The sequence below is a fragment of the Sinocyclocheilus grahami genome, unplaced genomic scaffold, assembly GCF_001515645.1.
Source record: "Sinocyclocheilus grahami isolate Dianchi unplaced genomic scaffold, SAMN03320097.WGS_v1.1 scaffold496.1, whole genome shotgun sequence".
Taxonomy (NCBI): domain Eukaryota; kingdom Metazoa; phylum Chordata; class Actinopteri; order Cypriniformes; family Cyprinidae; genus Sinocyclocheilus; species Sinocyclocheilus grahami.
In genome coordinates, this window is record NW_015505675.1 from 753,713 (window position 1) to 772,941 (window position 19,229).

The following is a 19,229-nucleotide window of genomic DNA, read 5'->3' on the forward strand; positions in this document are numbered from 1 at the left end:
AAAAAATGACAAGTAAGCAGTCAGTAATAAAATAAGAACAAATAAAGAAATTAACAATGATGGCACAAAAACATAACGACAGGCCTTCGAATTAAATAATTTGCTTTTTAGTTTTTCAGGTAGGTCTAACAGTAGGGTTAAGATATTTAATATATTTTTTAACAATTATCCAGATAATGTTTAGTCCCAGAAAGCTATTATTATCAGAACACGTGAGCATAACATTGCGGTTAGCAGATCAATGAATGAGAGGGCAGCGTTACCAGAGTTGCCCATATACCACACCATGTTACAACACAGTAGGGCTATTGCAGACAGAAACAATACTGTACTACATCGATGTTTCCTGTCACCTCAATTTTTTAGTGGACTTTGCTGTTCCGATGAGCATGAATGGTATACGAGTGGAGCGACTGAGCAGAGCGCACACATAGAGCGGGATAATACGCAGAGCATCACACCACGTGAAAGTGAATCCTGGGCGGTGAACTAATTTTCGGCAGCCGAAATTTCGGTGCATCTCTAATTATTGGCGACATCAGAAATTGATATTATATAATAGATGCTTTTTTGAACATTTTAGCAATTTAAAAATATAAAAAAATTATTTTTTTTACACGGCACCCCGGTTTGGAAACACTGACCTAGAGGAATGAAGACGCAAATAAAAATATCAATTCCAAACTTCACGCCTTTCAGCCATCAAACAGGCCTTCATTTCTCCATGGGGCTTATTCTCATTTGGGCAGGGGCTTATCATCAAAGGTGGGATCTGGAGCATTAATCAGGTCGCTAACATCACTTTACACTGCTGTGATAAAGCCTGATGGTTGCTGTTGCTGCTGCTGACTGTGTGCGCTATGCTGCTAGCGTCATACCGCTTCACTAGAGCGAGAGGCGACGGTAATAGATTTCACACTCAACTGGTGTAAATTCTGCCACCCGAGATTTGACTCTTTCTCAGCCTTCACATTAAAACCAGCCAGTTTGAAAGAACATATTTATGTTCAAATAATATAGTAAGCCTAACACAACTGTCACACAAAAATGTAATTAATAATTTTGCATTAATACCTGAAGATTGGTTGCAATGCAACATATTCTGCAGACATAAATGGTCTCACAAAACCTGTCTGGATCATATTTCACCTCAGAATAAAATTCAAAAGAAGATATTGCACTTTGCATGATGAAACCGACGCAATTTAGGATTTAATATAATTATTTCTGAATTGTAAAATTATTTTCATTGACAATTTTTTTTATTGATTTAAAGAGTACAATCATTTACTTTTGGGTTTTGTAATTCTTTTTACTCTTATTACTGTAAAAACAATTTTCCAATTTTAATAATAAGGGCAGTACAGTAAATATTGCCTGTTGTATATTTTACAATACAATTATATAATCACAATATAATAATTGCATATTATACAATGCAATTTTATAATATAAATTATAATTTTTTTCCTCAGAAAAAAAAAAAGATGATATATGCAGAATGGTCATGAAAATGTCACAGTACAAAAAAACAACAAAAACAAAAAAAGCACTTCGCTTTAAGAAATATATTTCTTATTCTATATTGATTTTGTAATTCAAACGTTCTTTAAAGACCTTGTGATATTCATCTAACCATTCTAGAATTCAAAAATTAATTGACAATTTTAAGGGCATGTGAACAAATAAAAAATAAAATGATTTTTTAATATTACAGTGACGTGTAATCAGATTCTCCTCGGTCCAACCAGCAGCAGTCTTTATACACAACTATCAACTTATATAGTCCTAAACACAGCTTTAAAGAAGCACCCCGTCAGTCGCTCAAAAACAAACAGGTGCAGATCTGTAAGGAATGAATTACTTAAAAAAAACACATTGAACCGGTACACTTAAAATCCATCATCTCTCATTACTCATTCTCAACATGAACGATCCACAATGAGTATGATTCTTCATCTATCAGATGTCCCTGCAGCAGTTCAATCAACACTAAGCCTTATTGATGTAGCCCTCTTTGATAAGGAAATCATAGATTTTGCGTGTCTTGTTGACATCTATCTTGATGAGCGATCGGGCCTGAGCCAGCCGTAGACCCCCCTGCCGCCGGCACTCGTTCAGCAGGGCCTGTTTGTACTCCAGATACGCCCCAGGCACCAGACGAACCACCTGACATAGCTGAGGGAGACGATGAGAGAATCGTTTAGGATCCATTATATCACATCAATGAGGCAGATGTCTTCGAAATGAGCTCGTGCCAGAAGCAAAATCAAGATTTCCAAACCTCTTTTTCTCTCTCATTGAGTTTCTCGGTGCCAGGCAGTCCTGTTAGGTTGAGAGGAGGTGCGCTTCTTCTGCCTGTGGATCAGACGATTGAGACCATTCAGACTCTCCTCATCAAGAACAGTTAGCAACAGATGTGTTGCAAGTTATCTATTAGCAAATAAGTGAGCAAAGAAATAAGCCACAGGACTGTGCATTACAGTGATTTTCCCAAGATTTCTTGAATGTTGTGCTGCATTCAATAAAAGTACATGGAAACACTTTAATTTAGGGGCCAAGTCTCACTATTAACAAGTTGCTTATTTACATGTATATTCCTGGCATATTGGCTGTTTATTAGTTCTTATAAAGCACATAATAAATGTCTTATTCTGCATGATTATATTCTAGATCCCTTAATCCTACCCCATACCTAAACTTATTAACTATTAATAAACAGAAAATTAGGAGTTTATTGAGGCCAAAGTCATAGTTCATTGTTAGTTAATAGTAAATAGTTAATAATAAATTGTGACCAAATACATTTATTGTTCTTATTCTTACTACTATTACTACTAATGATACAATTATTATTGTTATTATTATTAATTTAAATAAAAAAAATTTTTTTGGACAACTAATGAAAATTTTTGTATTAGAAAATTATTTTCATGACAATTTCCCATTAACGTACTTCTTATTAAACAATGTTCCTTAATAATAATAATACTTTCTATTATATTACTATTATTAGAGCCTCAAATCATAACACAAATTAAAAAACTAAAATAATTGTTGGCATTTAATGCATACATTTCCCATTAAGGTACTTCATATTATTATTAATAATAATAATAATAATAATAATAATGCTACTTACTATTATATTAGTATTTTTTATTATTATAGCCTTAAATCATAAAAAAAAATTGCAATTCACACATAAAAACAGATTTTTGCATTGTATAATATATATATATATATATATATATATATATATATATATATATATATATAAAAGTAATGATAAATGGGGATTTTAATAAATTGATTTAAAATATGATAATTGATCAAAATAAACTACTCTCTAAACTTATTTTTCAGTATCAGCAAAATCCAAAAACACTCGAATGTTCGGATAAAGCCAAAGAGTCTGCATATGCATTCAAGTATGTCCTAATTGTGTGGTGAAGTGACAAAAAGAGACAAAATGCGAAAGTATGTGAGAAATACAAAGAGATGTAAGTGGCTTCTTTTTTTGTTGCGCGTATTTACAGAAGTGCATCTCAGAGAATCGATTAATGTGTTTGAGCCTGCGGCCTCACGGCTGAAGAGGACGTCACTAAGATTGCAAAAAGAGACTTGAGTGGAGGAGAGGAGACATGGCTGTGAAAAATGGAGGAAATAAGCAGCAATGTACCTGAGGTAGTGATAGTGGTGACCACAGGGGTGATTCCAGCATCACTGCGAGAGAGAAACGGAGGATCAGTCAGTCAACAGCTGCTTCAGCTAAGAAAAACATTTTCACTCAAATGCTTTTGAAACATCTCTGAAAGACTGGCTGGGGCTCTTGAGGTTCTCAGCAAAATAAAATATAAATAGAGAGCCTGATTCATCATTCACTTTTACTTTGTCTACATTTGCTGAATACCTACACCAACTTTTTGTGAAACTACTGCTGGAGCTACAAAAACACAAACAAACAAACTGAGAGCCAAGTACCCACAAGCTGTTTGAATGAGAATACACCGAGGACCAGCAGGCAGAAAGAAACCTGAATCAAATATGTGATACTAATAAACAGCATATGAAAGTATACTAGAAAGAAACAGAAGTGCTTGCATGGCAGCAATAAAAGAGTAAAACTAATAGAAGTCAGTATTACAATAACATTATCACTATGAGTTATGTGTTCATGTCATGCTGGAGTAAGAGTAATTTTAAGTTTACATAGAGTAAAAACGGTCATTTTTTATACGTCTATTATTATACACTACTATTCAAAGGTTTGGGGTAAGTAAGATTTTTCTTTCATTCCTTCTTTCTTGAAAGAATACTTTTATTCAGCAAGGACAAACTAAATATTTCTTTTTCAAATGAATGCTGTTATGCTGTGCTTTTGAACTTTCAATTCAAAGAATCCTGAAAAATGTTTTCAACATTGATAATATTAATAAATGTTACTTGAGCAGCAAATCAGAATACTAGAATGATTTCTGAAGGATCATGTGTCACTGAAGACTGGAGAAAGTATGCAAAAAATTCAGCTTTGCATGATAGGAACAAACTATATTTAAAAAAATAATTAAAACAGAAAACAATTCTTTTAAACTGTAATAACATTTCACAATATTACAGTGTTATTGTATTTTTGATTAAATGTGCGATTAAATATGCGCAGCTATGGTGAACTTCAGAGACTTCTATAAATAAAAAAAAAATAAAAAAATTATATATATATATATATTTGGATCTGTGCATTAGGCCAATAATTGTTTTGTTGCAGACTGTTTAATTGAATAATTAGATGAACAGCTTTAATATTTAATTTATTTTAATATCAAATATGAATATAAAATATATTACAATATTTAACAACATACTTTATTCATATTTTTTAACATTATATTTTCTATATTGTGTTCAACACCTTAATAGTGTTTATAATAGCGTTGAATTATTTCATATTATTTCCTGCAGTAAGGTCATTTGGAGTTGAATTAGTTACATAATTTTTTGTAATAATTGCAAAACTAAACATTAATGAAGTATTGTAATAAGTAGTAGTATAGAGAGTGAGTATGGTGGCGTTAAGGAAGAGCTCTTACATGGCAGCCTGTTTGTGGAGCCACTGCTGGCACGCACGAGAGTCATGAATGTACTGCAGGATGTCACACAGCATGTTCCTCTTCCTGCGCTCGTCCTCTCGCATGCGTTTGACTCTCTCGTACACTTTAGCACCTGTGGGCCAGATGACAGATGTCAGACCAGCTCTGAGCAAAGCTCTCGAAATGTGACATCTTAAGAACAATAACAAAAAGCTGACGGTAGATAGTATGGACCATATTCAGATGGATCTGTCATTTCTCACTTGCTGACTGCGTTTAATTTAAAGGGATAGTTCACCCCAAAATGTGCTGTTAATTTACCTACCCTCAGGCCACGCAAGATGTAGCTGACTTTTTTCTTCAGTAGAACGGTAAAGAAAATGTTCAGCTGAAACCGTGGTCCTTGGTGATTCATAAAATGCAAGTAAACAGCTACCGGCATTTTTAGAGTCAAAAACAGCATTGCAGGCACCACAAAACTAATACCCAAGGCTCCTGATGATATATTGAGGTCTTATAAAGCAAAATTATTGGTCTGTGCAAGAAACTAAACATTATTTACAACAGTAATCCATAGCCTCAGGCAAACGGGGAAGCCTGATTCTTTTCCGTGAACTGGTTCTTTGGGACACAGTTCGTTTCAATAAACTGATTCAAATAAATCACCAGTTTGTTTACATAATCACGCAATGATGTAATGTATACGCAATTATATTATTAAAGCACCCAATGACGTGAAACACAGATGTTTCACATGTCTAAAGCATATAAAGTGAATAAACTAGTCTATAGATCACTTCACCATTTTCCATAAACTGTGAGATACCATTAAAACTCATTTCATTTAAGTGCTCGGTTCACACATGCTCATATCAGCAGAGTCAGAGCCGTTTCCTCAGTTCAGTGACTGTTGAAGAAACTGGAGTGCTGAATTAGTTGGCAAAAACTAAGCATCATAGGATCATATACACCAGTATTTTGGCTCATTTCAAGTTGGAGTGACTGTTGGGCACATCTGAAAGTGAGTTTTGATTGAGTAACTTATAGATCTGTGCTGCTTGAGACGCAAACTGTTTCAGACAGTTCAGTCTGATTTGGTGAACTGGTGCATCAAGATCACTAAAAAAAAAAAAAGGTTCAAAAGAAGAATTAATCCGTTAACCAGATAGCAGTCTGGACCGCTTGCCTGAGGCTATGGATTACAGGTAACAATGTTATAAATAATGTTAGATTTCTTGTTTGCTCTTTTTGACTCTGAAGTGCCGCTGACTTGCATTTTATGAACAACCAAGGACGACGGTTTCAGCTGTTCTACTGAAGGAAAAGAGTCTCCTACATCTTGGATGGCCTGAGGGTGAGCAAATTAACAGCAAATTTTCTTTTTTTGGGTGAGCTCTGCCTTTAACCTCATTTTGATTTAGGCTACCTCCCATGATACATTTCTAAATGAGGGTTGCATCTTACCGCAGAAGGACTGTATTCCCTCTCTCCTGTACTCCTGCAGTCTGCGGATCTCCCTCCTCAGCTCGAACTCCACTGTGAACGAGTGCGTGAGAGAGAGAAACAGAGCAGATGGAGCGGTGAACTTTTCACCCTGGCTGATTCAAACTACTGGGGTGGACACACACTCATTAAAGGGGTCCTATTATGCTTTTTCACTTTTTAAATTTTAGTCAGTGTGTAGTGTGTATGTTTGGGCATAAAAAAGATCTAGAAAGTTATAAATCTCAAAGTCCACTCCAAAGGGAGATATTTCGTTACAAATCCATTTTCAAGAACTACAACGGACGGCTCGTTTGGACTACAGCGTTGGTTTCCGGGCTTTGTGATATCACAAAGCGGCCCATTAGAATATCATTACAAAGAATTCCTGCCTACAGAAATTCGAATGGTTGGGGGGTGGGGAGGGTTCGAGGTTGTGGTTAGAACGCTTGGTTGAGTGAGTGCATCAGATGAGACGACGAAGAAGAAGTGCTGCTGCAGAGTACAAGTACAACACGACGTAGCTGGGCGCCGTGGACAGACGCCGAACGGCGCCGCTGGTGTGCCTACACTCATAGAAAATAATGTATTCGAATTTTAAAGACGTGGCGCGACGCTGTGCTTCTCGTCTGGCGCGCGACTGCCTGAAATGCAGTTTTTTTCACCTCCGTGCCCAAACGTCTTTGTTTGGGCTTCCGAAAGCGGATGATGTCAGGAAACAGTGGTTGCAATAATTTTTTTTTTAACTCTGTCCATTATAACCCCAATTTGCTATTGTGTGCTGCACATTTTACTGAGGACAGCTTCCACAACAAGAGGGAGGACAGTGCCTGCCAGATTCGCCAAAAAGCTTTTGTTGAAAGATGGAGCAAGGGGCGTGGCAGTACTGAAACACCGTCTAAGCTGTTCGCCAATCACAACGCACTGGGACAGCTAACCAATCACAACACATTTTGTTTTTCTGAAGGCGGACCTTCATCAAAGCCGGAACTAATCGAGCTGTTTGTGCCAGGATGGGGAGAAAGGTATTTTAATAATGTAAATTATGTGAAAAATTATGCGTTTTTCGAACCACCAAGCATGAGAGCATGTTCTAGTACACCCCCAAAACATAATCAAGACTTTGTAAAAGAGCATAATAGGACCCCTTTAAACTACAAAACAGGGCTAGACTGATCCTGTGTCAGCTGAGGAAGAACACTAGAGAGTCTAGTATATATAAACCAAAATTATGACATCATATACATCAAGTGTGTAAAAAGAGAGATGAATACTCACAGGTGTGACTCTCTATGAACTTGTCGTGCTCTATGGGTCCCACCACACGTGCAAAGCGCCTCATCACATCATAAAGGTCCTGCACTTCCTTGGGATAACGCCTCTCCAGAACTGACAACACAACAGATGCACATTATCAATTTGATGAAGTCAACAAAACACAATGGCTCTGCTCTAAATCCTTCTTAACAACCTTCTTGTCTACATAGGCAGCTACCTTCTAAGTGAGCATCCTATATAAAATGAAACCTTATAAGTGACTGATTTGGCACCGTCACACAAAGAACACAGGAGACTCAAATCCCAATGGAGTTTGACCTTAGCATGTTGCCAAGCTAACAGCACTCGTATAATCATAAAAACACATAGCATACATACATATTTGGTCAAATCTGTACCTTTAACTTGCTATTTTTCAATATTAAATAAAACACATGAACGTAAAATGGAGTATACTTTGAAAGGCTATGTGCTCCTATGATCACAAAGCATTTGTGTCAAAACTGACATATATTTTGAGCTTTGGAATAGGTCAGTAACATTCTTGACACTTGCCTATTTGTATTTTCTTTTTGTACACACTAACATATTCAAGAACATTACAGCTGTGCTCAATTGACAAGTTGGAAAGAATAAATTTGTATTTAAGAGCTGTTTTCGGAGAGAAGTGTAAAGCTGTATCTTTCTTTTATAAATCTGATAAAACTGAAGGCTCTGTAAATATGAAGGATGCAATACCACTCTATAGGTACTCAAGATTAACATGAGATTGGCAGAAACTGTGAGTGTTATGTCCCCTTTAAATAAGATGTTTTAACTGTACATCTACAAAACAATAAATAAATGTGCATTGGGTGTGATTTAGCTTTTTATGGTTTTATTAAATTTATTAAGGTGCTGTAAATTTAATCATTATGTATTCTATAATTCTTGTACAATACTATGGTATTTTTTACAACTTTACTGTAAATTCAGAGTGTCCTACTTCATGACTTTGTGGTGACGTTCATATGCATTCATTTCGTAAATATATTTCTGACATAATTTGAACAAAAAGGGCTTTCAATAAAACTTGGCTGCCTTGAAGAAAGGCAATTTTTTTTTCTGTGCTACCTGACTAGAGAAAGCACAGAAAAAAGGCTGTTGTCTTCCATTTTGCCAAAGAGGTAGGAAAACTTCAACACTCATAATGCACTGGGCACATTGCTGTCCAAGGCCACTCCCAGTTTGGATAGGCTTGACCAGAGTTAAATCCGTTTAGCAGGAGTGAGGTTTTATTTTGATGGGTTGCCGTGAAGCCCTTTAAGTTTCTGTGTATATGATATGATAATAGTTTTTCTCCAATAACACGGTGAAATGCTCATGAAGTGACTCTCAGAGCAGCTCTGGAGATGAAGTTTGTGTTCAAATCCTCATACAGATGACTACAAACAAAGGTGAAATGGAGGGGAAAAAAACTAAAAGAATCTGCAGTTCATCCAACTGTCTGTGGACAGGCATACAAAATTGCATTAAGTAAAATCTGTAGTTTTCTTGAACGCCTGGGAGCTTTGCTAACAAATAAACAAATCTCTCTGCCCATGTCACACAGAGAATAACTAAACATTGTTCATTTACATATACCACTGACACTGAAACAATACAAAGTGGGTTGAAAATCGATCAAGTTACACTTTAAGGATATGTTTGGGACCCTAAAATGATTTCTAGGTAGGGAGCTTACTAGGTTTTGGAACACAGCTAATCTGCTACATCAGAAAAACTGCGTTTGATTGGCTGTATTTGAAAAGCGAATGCCAACAGCAATGTATCAAGAGTCCAGCTGTGCCGAGTGGCCCTGTGAAAGCCTGATGGTTCTTCACCCACCATTGAAGCTCGGCTCACTTGGAAGGGTTGAGCGAGCAGCACTCTCAGCCATCAGCCCTGCTGCTACGGAGCGAGAGAGATAGAAAGAGAAAGCTGCTATGTGGGTGAGTGTGAGGTGTGATATTCTGCCAACGCTAGCTTGCCGAGATGTTACCCAGAAACACACACCTCTCCCTGTCACTCTACAAAAATCAGTCAAGATGTATCAAACTACAATATCAGTGCCCTCCGTGCAGCAGTGGCTGATGGGATACGAGACCGGCTGGTGTGTGCACAGCCAGGTCAAGCTGTCTTGCTCTCTTGAATTTGGGATAAACCAACACCGCTGCGAGCCATCAGGTCTTGGCCACTGCTTCCATTATCACTTGCAATACACACACACACACTTTCCCACAGTCTCCATGACAACAAGGCTGCAGTTCCACGGTAACTATCGCCTCGCTTTTGTCTTGAGAGTGCAGGGAGATGATAGATAAATAAAAATGACTTAAAGCCCTCCTCGCATCACAAACACTCAATACGTCTCAGCAAAACACGCAAACCTGATTGGATTTCCCTGCTTTTTTCCCCTGTACGCAAAGAGGAAATAACTGGATAAGCATATTCTTATCAAAATCGGTTGGCCAACTGAAATGTCCATGGGGAAATACAGACGGGTTTCTATTTACTGAGAGAAGCGACATGGTGCCCAGAGGGCATGGATCTATAAAGGCTCGTAAAGATGCAATCTCCTTTGTCATTGAAGTCGAAATGTTAACTTCATGCCAAACTATTCATAGGGGAGCAACCACAGCTGGTGAGACAGCTCTGGGATCAGTGTTGATCTGGCATTGCAGTATTCCGGGTGCTCATTGTAAACATTTGGCACAGATGGCTCGTGTTACTGGGGTAACAACGATCAGGGAGGGTTATCGCGTGGCAGTAACTTGTGGTCTGTGCATTGTAACCAACCAGCAAATACCTGCATGGGGAACATACTTTACAACCTCACATACACAACAGAGTACAAGAGATGGCAAAAGCATTTGGCTAATATGATGCACAACACCATGTTTTAAAAAAATATTTCGTCTTACTCTGAAACTTGCGTAGGTTGATGAGGCCGTGGTCTCGAATGATTCTGAAAGACAACAGTTGACACATTTCACGCTATATTCTGAGAGAAGCAAATCAAACTCAAAGTTATCTATAAGCATGACTAATGATCCTTAAATAGAATATTATACAACAAATTTGGCTCTAAATATATTCAAGTGTATTATATATATATATATATGAAATAAAAATTTAATGAATGAATTAATTAATGAATTTAAAATAAAGTTTTTATTTTAAAGAAATTAATACCTCATTTAGCAAGTACATATCTGATTAATGAAATGACAGTAAAGACATTTATAATATTGTTATTACAAAAGATTTCGAATTCAAATAAATGCATTCTTTTAAATCCTGAAAATGTACCACAGTTACCGCAAATCAAAAATGTGTTAATTAAAATAAAAAATATTAAAATAGAAACCAATTATATTTCACAATGTTACTGTTTTAGTACTGTATTTTTGTTCAAATAAATGCAGCCATGATGAGGATAAGTGACTTAAAAAAAAAAAATCATACTGACCCCAATCTATATATATATATATTTTTTTTTTTATTAAAGCAACACATCACGTGAGGCTGTGCATTACAATGACTTCACATCATGCCTTATGCCTGAACAATCGTAAATACAATTTATGTTATTGTTTAAACTGTCTATCGTGTACAGTCTATTATTTACATCATCTACAGATGCAGCTATTTCACAGATAATTGCATTGGGAAGAAAATAAACATGACTTAACCATGGTAAAATGACTGTAATGCACAGCCTTGGTTTGTTGCTTATTTAACCACGCTTGGCATTATGAGCTGAGGGCTATGTTTTATTAAAAGCATCTCATCCATGGTGTGTGTTCAGGGAGAGTGGTGTTTGGTGTGCTGGTCTCAGATGTTGTGTGGAAGCGGAGAGAGTCACTGGTCTGTTTGTTGCTCTGCAGGAGATCTCAGACGACAGCTGAGAGCTGAGGTCAAGCTCACACACATAGCACTAGTCCTTTACAGGGCAGCCAGGCCTCATTAATGCTTATTTACACACCGTTACTGTTACCACTAGAGCGGTTTGTGTTGGTGAAAATCAGGCTGGCTGATCAGTTGCTATGGATTAGGTTACATTGTAACACACCAGATGTTGAACTCAGTAATGCATTTCAGTGGGTTGCATGTGCATGTGATAATTCGATTCGATTCTTCAATTGGTAATTATTATAACAGTATAGTATATATTTTGTTTATTGAGAAACATTTTTAAATGGAAATATAAGGAATGCTAGAATTTTAGGTTTAATTAAATAGTCAAATGAGGCCCTCAAGTGGTTTTTCTATAGCAGTACAGCATTTTTTCCTACTTACTTTTTTCTCCGCTGTCTCTCTTTAAGTCTGGAGTGATATATGTCAACTACTGCAACCTTCAGTGCTGAAAAATGTATGGTAAACAGAAGTTAACAACAAATCAGCATCTATCTATCCATCTATCTATCCATCAAGATTTTTTTTGTTAATGTTTTGCTGACTTCATATTGTGGCATTGTGCTACTTACCATGAAGAATATCAGAGTCATCATCAACAAAGTCGATATCTTTCAAATCCCACTCAGCATAATTATCAAACTCCTAATTTTATATAGAGGAAAAAAGAGACAGAAATGGTTTGATCTGAATAATGTACAAATGAATTTGTTTCCAACAGACAGCACATTAAGATCACTAACCTCCATGAAGTCTGCTCGAGCCGGCATGTATCCAGCCATATCTCTGGACAGCTGAGAGTCGAATGAAGGCCTTGGAGGATCATCAGTGGCTGAAAGAGACACAAGACACAGCCCTTGAGTACTACTGTCTAAAAATATATATTTATATACTATAATCAAACATCAATCTTCACAGTTTCAATATTGTAGAACGGTCTCGGTGTGTTTGTTTGCCTTAAAAACAAAATAAATCAGACGATCCCATCTAGTGTTCATCTGTCTGGCCAAAGTGTGATAAATCAGTGCCTGCAGGGGCTGTTGAGCACATGATGACAAACACAAACGGTTACAATTAAAGAACAACAGATTAGAACAAAAACAGATTTCCTGCAGAAAAGATGGTCTGACTGATAACAACTAATCCAATCTGTCTGACAACCTCAACTCTTGGCCAGACTGAACACGGGACTGCGCATAGTGCTCAGTAAGTGTATTAAAGGAGGATGACAGTGAAGAGAGTAAATATTACATTAAAAATCTCCATAAAATTATCAGTAATTATGGTATCAATTTAATGCCATTTTATTAGACTGATTAGAAATATGTTCAAACCTTTTATGTGTATATATTTAAACAGTAGCTTGATTCTGGAGCTCACTTACGCTTAAAGGGAATGGCTGTGTCTGCCAAACGCATTCTATATGAGATAAATCAGATATACATCAAATAAACACAATATTACAACATACAATTGCACAAAAGGCTGCAAACGAACAGCGCGCATCTGAAGTGTCTCTGAAGGAAATAATGCATTATTTATCGGCTTTAAGATATCGGCCAAATTTTCTTATCAGGCCGATACCGATAACAGAAAAAATGAGCATTTATCGGCCGATACCGATATGGTGGCCGATATATCGTGCATCCCTAGTAAATATTACATAAAAAATCTCCATAAAATTATCAGTAATTATGGTATCAATTTAATGCCATTTTATTAGACTGATTAGAAATATGTTCAAACCTTTTATGTGTATATATTTAAACAGTAGCTTGATTCTGGAGCTCACTTACGCTTAAAGGGAATGGCTGTGTCTGCTGTCCGGGACAGATGATCTTCCATCTGTCTGAGATTGAGCAGAGTGGAGGAGAACAGAGGATTGTTGATGAAGTTCTTCATGTAGTGTCCTTCACACTCCTCTTTGGTTTTGGTGCGCATCTGGTAAGCCACGTCCTGCCTGAAGAAACACCCAGATATGTCATTAGCAGTGCTATTTATTATAATGAACATATAGCATTTATTAATATTTTTGAACTAGCTTTAACTTTTATATTTTCAGTGTTCACTTTAAGTTTTAGTAATTTTGTTAGGTGCTTGTGTCATTTTCTTTCATATTTATAGTCAGCTTTCATTTATTTTTATTTCATTTTTTAGTAATTTTTGTACTTCAGTTTGAACTTATTTTATGCCAAGGCAACATTTCTAATTCTCATTTACGTTTTCGTGTAATATTGGCATTTATTTGATTACAACTTTATTTAAATAAAAATAATAGTTTAAGTTTACAATAAGAAAAACTTAAGTCACACATTTGATCAAAAATATGATTACTACATTCGTAAACTATGGTTTTTACGTACTCCAAGGTATTTAAAGGGGTCATAGGATGCCCATTTTCCACAAGTTGATATGATCCTTTAGGGTCTTAATGAAAAGTCTGTAACATAGTTTGGTTAAAATTTCTCAATGGTAGTGTAAAAAAAACACCTTTTTTACCCTGTCAAAAACAGCTCTTTTCAGAGATGACAGCTCACTCAGGGCGGGTCTAACGTAAGACACCAGTCCAGCCTAGGGATGCTCCGATCCGCCTTTTTTGCCTCTGATACCGATACCTAGGGTGTCGGTATTGGCCGATACCGATTCCGATCCGATACCAGTGAACTTTTTTCCCCTCATTTAAATAAATGTATAATTTATACATGATGTGTGTGGAACTGATATATACTGATTATATACTCTGTATGTGGAACTGATAATCATTCTTTCACAATCTACTAGATACAGACGAAAACCCGGCAGTTCTTAAAAGCTGAAGAATTCCAAAGGAACTGTTATTTTTTACAGGAAAATACAACAAAGTATATCGTTTACATGTAGCGCATCAATTCTGCATGGTATGTAAGACTCTCGCTCGCTCTCGCTCTTTGCTCACAGTGAGAGAAAGCGACGGCGAGTCGTGCGCCTTCACACTAGAAACACATTACGCCAAATACACAAACACAGGTGTGCTGCGCATCCATTCAGATGAACTGAAAAATATATTGTCCATCAAACTATCGTGGGAGGGGCCTGTCTGTGTGAGGTCACACAGACAGGCATCTGAGATCGGCTCGATTTGAAAAAGGGGAAAACATTTAACGAGATAAAAAAAAAAACACTGGGTGGATTTTTATCATTATAGGGTGGTTGTGTACACACACTACCAACACACATTTCAGTTCAAACAACTTGTAAAAGTGCATGTAGCATCCTATGACCCCTTTAAAAAATATCATGTTATATCTACTATTACAATACCTTGGTTTTGAGCATGTACCAACAATTGTGGTAGTACCAGAGTATTTTTTTGTTAGCGTCTAGTTACTATGGTAAAATTCTGTAACGACTGTCAAAGCTGTTTTTTTCCATCACATTTAGGTAGTTACATGCTGCCCAATAGCAGATCAGTGATCTGCTAAACAAGGCACATACATCCAAAACAAATATTTCAATTAACCAAAACTATTTTAATAGTTTTAGTAAACAACAAAAACACTGGTCACATATTTGATCAAAAATACCTAATTTAGGGTTTCCACATGTTCTTAATTCCGAAATCAAGATACATTTAATTGACAAGCAAAATGACAAAAATAAGATGTTTTCTGTCAAATTTATAAAAATGAAGTGAGTTTATGATACAAATATCAACCAATGGGCTCAGAAAAATCTACATAATTGAAAAGAAAAACTAATTTTCATACCCCGCTCGCTGACAGATGTTAGTTCATATTTTTAAGCATAAACTCACTCAATTTTGTTCAATTTCAAAGAAAACAAGACGTCATATTTTCATTTTGCATTTCAAATAAATATATCTTTATTTAAGGATGTTGATTTGTATGGGCAAATATAAAGATATTTATTTTTAACAATGCATGCAACATTTGACTTTATGAACTTAAGACTTTCTGCTCTGATTTATAATGTTTTTTGAGACCTGCAGAATCCCTGCTAAACGAGCCCTAGTAGAACAGCAGATATGAGGTAAGGAATATACTGACCAGTTACCAAACCCACAGTCCATGACGGCCTCTAACAGAGCCATCTCCTCCTGCGCAGTCCAGCCTGGCTCTAACACGGGAAAATCGGATGTCTAGAAGAAAGTAAATCAAAGTAAATGTGTAATTTATCGACACAAGATACAGGATATAAGTCATGGAGCACAGAATGCAAAAAATAAGCGTTTTTTTTTTAAAGTTAAATAACGAATAATAAAAAAATGTCTTTGTTTTGCACATTTCTGGTTTAACAAATGTTTAAAACAACTATTCATTTAAATCTTCAATTCAAATGTTCAATCTACATATAAAATCCATTTTTACTTATAAACCTTTTATATTCAGTGCAATCATTTGAATTCAAACTGCTCTCTTTACCATGATTTCATACTTGTGGTCACTCTGGTGCTTTTTATACTCATATCCTCTAGTAAAGCACTGCAACAGAAAGATTAAATCATATAGTACAGATTAACAGTGACAGTATTTGATTTATGCAGTCAGACAGTAATGAGATCCTCAGTCCAGCGACTCACCTGCAGGCACAAGAGGAAAGGTGACGGTCCACATTCAACACATTTAATGTAAGGCTCCACTAGATATGAGGAACATCCACGACAGGGAGGCTTATCGAAAGGATCATCTGAGGAGACATAAACACTTATTTACAGAATGAAGTTATCATTTCAACAGACCTATATCCTGTACCAAAAACATGCCAACTAGTTTCCAGCTTCACATCACAGCATTTTATTGAATTTGGCTGATTACAATATGTCACCAAGGTCAAGTTATGTGCAGTGTTAATAAAATAGAGTTACATTACAGCTGTAAAGTTATTATTGAAGGATAACATTAATGAAAACATAATTAATGAGAAATATAATTATATTATTCTGACAATTAAAAAATATGTTGCTAACAATATATATATATTTTTTACAATATTTGTAAAATATATATGCTGTTCAAAAAATCGGGATCAGTAAGATTTGCACTACATTTTAAAGAAGTCTCTTATGCTCATCACCAAGGCTGCATTTATTTGATCAGAAATACAGAAAAAACTGTAATATTGTGAAATATTATCACAATTTAAAAGAACAGTGTTCTATTTTAATATACTTTAAAATAGAATTTATTGCTTTGATACATAGCTGAATTTTCAGCATCATTACTCCAGTCTTCAGTGTCACACGATCCTTCAGAAATCATTATAATATGCTGATTTAATACCAATGTTAGAAACAGTTTTTGCTGCTTAATATCATTATAAAAATTTTTTTTTGGGGACGTGATACTTTTTTAGGATTCTTTGATGAATAAAAAGTTAAAAAGAACAGCATTTATTCAAAATAGAAACCTTTTGTAACAATATAAGTCTCTACTGCCACTTTTTTTTCAATTTTACACATCTTTGCTTAATAAAAGTATTAATTTCCTTCAAAAAAAAAAAAAGTACTGACCCCAAACTTTTGAACGGTAGTGTATATTGCTACAAAAGATTTCTATTTTCTATAAAAACAGGTATACAAAAGTAGGGGAAGTCGTGGCCTAATGGTTAGAGAGTCGGACTCATATCCCAAAGGTTGTGGGTTTGAGTCTCGTACCGGCAGGGATTGTAGGTGGGGGGGGGGAATGTACAGCGCTCTCTTCCACCTTCAATACCACGACTGAGGTGCCCTTGAGCAAGGCACCGAACCCCCAACTGCTCCCCGGGCGCCGCAGCATAAATGGCTGCCCACTGCTCCGGGTGTGTGTTCACGGTGTGTGTGTGTTCACTGCTGTGTGTGTGTGTTCACTGCTGTGTGTGTGCACTTTGGATGGGATAAATGCAGAGCACTAATTCCAAGTATGGGTCACCATACTTGGCCACATGTCACTTCACTTCACTTCACTTCAAATGGGTAAAACCTAGTGTGGTCTGTAGGACAGTAGCAAAGATTGCTAAAGATTTAAAATGACAGTGAATTAGTTTTTGTGGGCTGCATTGTGATCCTTAAATAGTCTTTTAATATCATCTAATGATTCTTGTTCTAACACATGCATGACAAGATGTTTGTAATATGAACTACTGAATGTCCCTTCTGTAAATCATGTTAAAAATGTATATTAGTCAATGTTTTGCTCAGAAAAAAAAATGAACAGGACCTAACAGTTAACTGGTAGTAGTATCAGAGTATTGTTTTGTTAGTCACTATCTGACTGTCCACACTGTTCATATCTGATGTGTGTCCGTTTGACTGAATGTGCGTTGGTTACTATGGCAATGCCGTTGTGTTGTTATGCCTACGCTAAAAACAACAATAAGAGCGATACAGTTTGCAATACAGATACTGTCTTACGACATGACATGTTGCCGTCGCGCTGAATTATTATTATTATTATTATTATGGATTTCGTCTTATGAGGCAGCTTCAGAAAGGCAGGGAGCTGGAATGTGCGACTTCATACCGTGCTGCCATCTCCGCTGGTTTCAACACTCAAAGAGGTGAGTATACTAGCAGTATATTGTATTTTTCCGCTTGACTTTGACAGTTCGCAACGACACACGCTTGTTTCTGCGAAGACATTTATTACGTTTTCTACAAAAATGTCTGACGTGTTTACGTTTTACGTGGCGTGAGAACGTGAAAAAGCTACACTGATCCGATCTGAGCGGTCAGACTGAACGGATTTCCAGGAATGCGATTTGAAAAGGATTCCAAACCACGTACGAATGTAGCTCGAAACGGATTGGCAGGAATCGGATTTCATGCAGTTCGTTGCCGTTCAGACTATCTAAATATGATCGGATTTCAATCGGATTTGCACAAAAATCGGGTTTGGGCTGACAGTCTGAACAAGGCTTATGTTACTATGGCAAGATTCTGTAACGAATCGTTTCCTTTTCTCATTTAGGTAACTTAGTTACCTTCCCTTGAATAGCAAATCTGTGATCTGTGACTAAACGGCGTACTTACTTCCAAAAGACGCCAGGCGATCCATGCTGCAGATGAGGATGTCAGATCAGGAAAAATGTAAAACCTTCCTTCTTAACCGTTTTAAACGCAGTTGAGATCTTTACAGCTTTTTGATGAATGAAACTCAACGATTACACGGATTAAGCCTCATCGTTAAAAGGAGCAAATGAAAACAGTGAGCACATAAATGAGACTGTATACACTGCAGTGGGTCTGTGTCGATCCGTGCGGTTCAATGAACATCCCATGAGGGGGGGAAGTGACATTTTGTAACAGCGCCCCTAGCGGCACCTGCATGGTAAACCTGGACAGTTCGTTTCAGTTGAGCCAAGACTTCCTCGTCAGTGTAATTAGTTTTTATTTGAAAAACATACCACTACAGTACAGCCCTTTAAAGAGCATACTACTATTCAAGCTTATACTATGTTGTGCATGGT

At 36.4% G+C, this 19,229-nt stretch overlaps 1 protein-coding gene across 1 annotated transcript; it reads right to left on the bottom strand.

The window, feature by feature from the left end:
* Positions 1-1,556: 1,556 nt before the first annotated feature.
* On the bottom strand, positions 1,557-19,023 carry tada2a (transcriptional adaptor 2A). The gene is made up of 15 exons (XM_016236771.1): positions 18,793-19,023; positions 16,366-16,472; positions 16,208-16,267; positions 15,833-15,924; positions 13,583-13,746; positions 12,530-12,618; positions 12,359-12,431; positions 12,171-12,234; positions 10,793-10,836; positions 7,851-7,961; positions 6,555-6,626; positions 5,091-5,223; positions 3,683-3,726; positions 2,285-2,358; positions 1,557-2,178 (listed from the first exon to the last, which is right to left on the bottom strand). The coding sequence occupies exons 1-15, from the start codon at positions 18,815-18,817 to the stop codon at positions 1,993-1,995; spliced, it is 1,338 nt and encodes a 445-aa protein (XP_016092257.1). The 5' UTR covers positions 18,818-19,023; the 3' UTR covers positions 1,557-1,992.
* Positions 19,024-19,229: the final 206 nt, after the last annotated feature.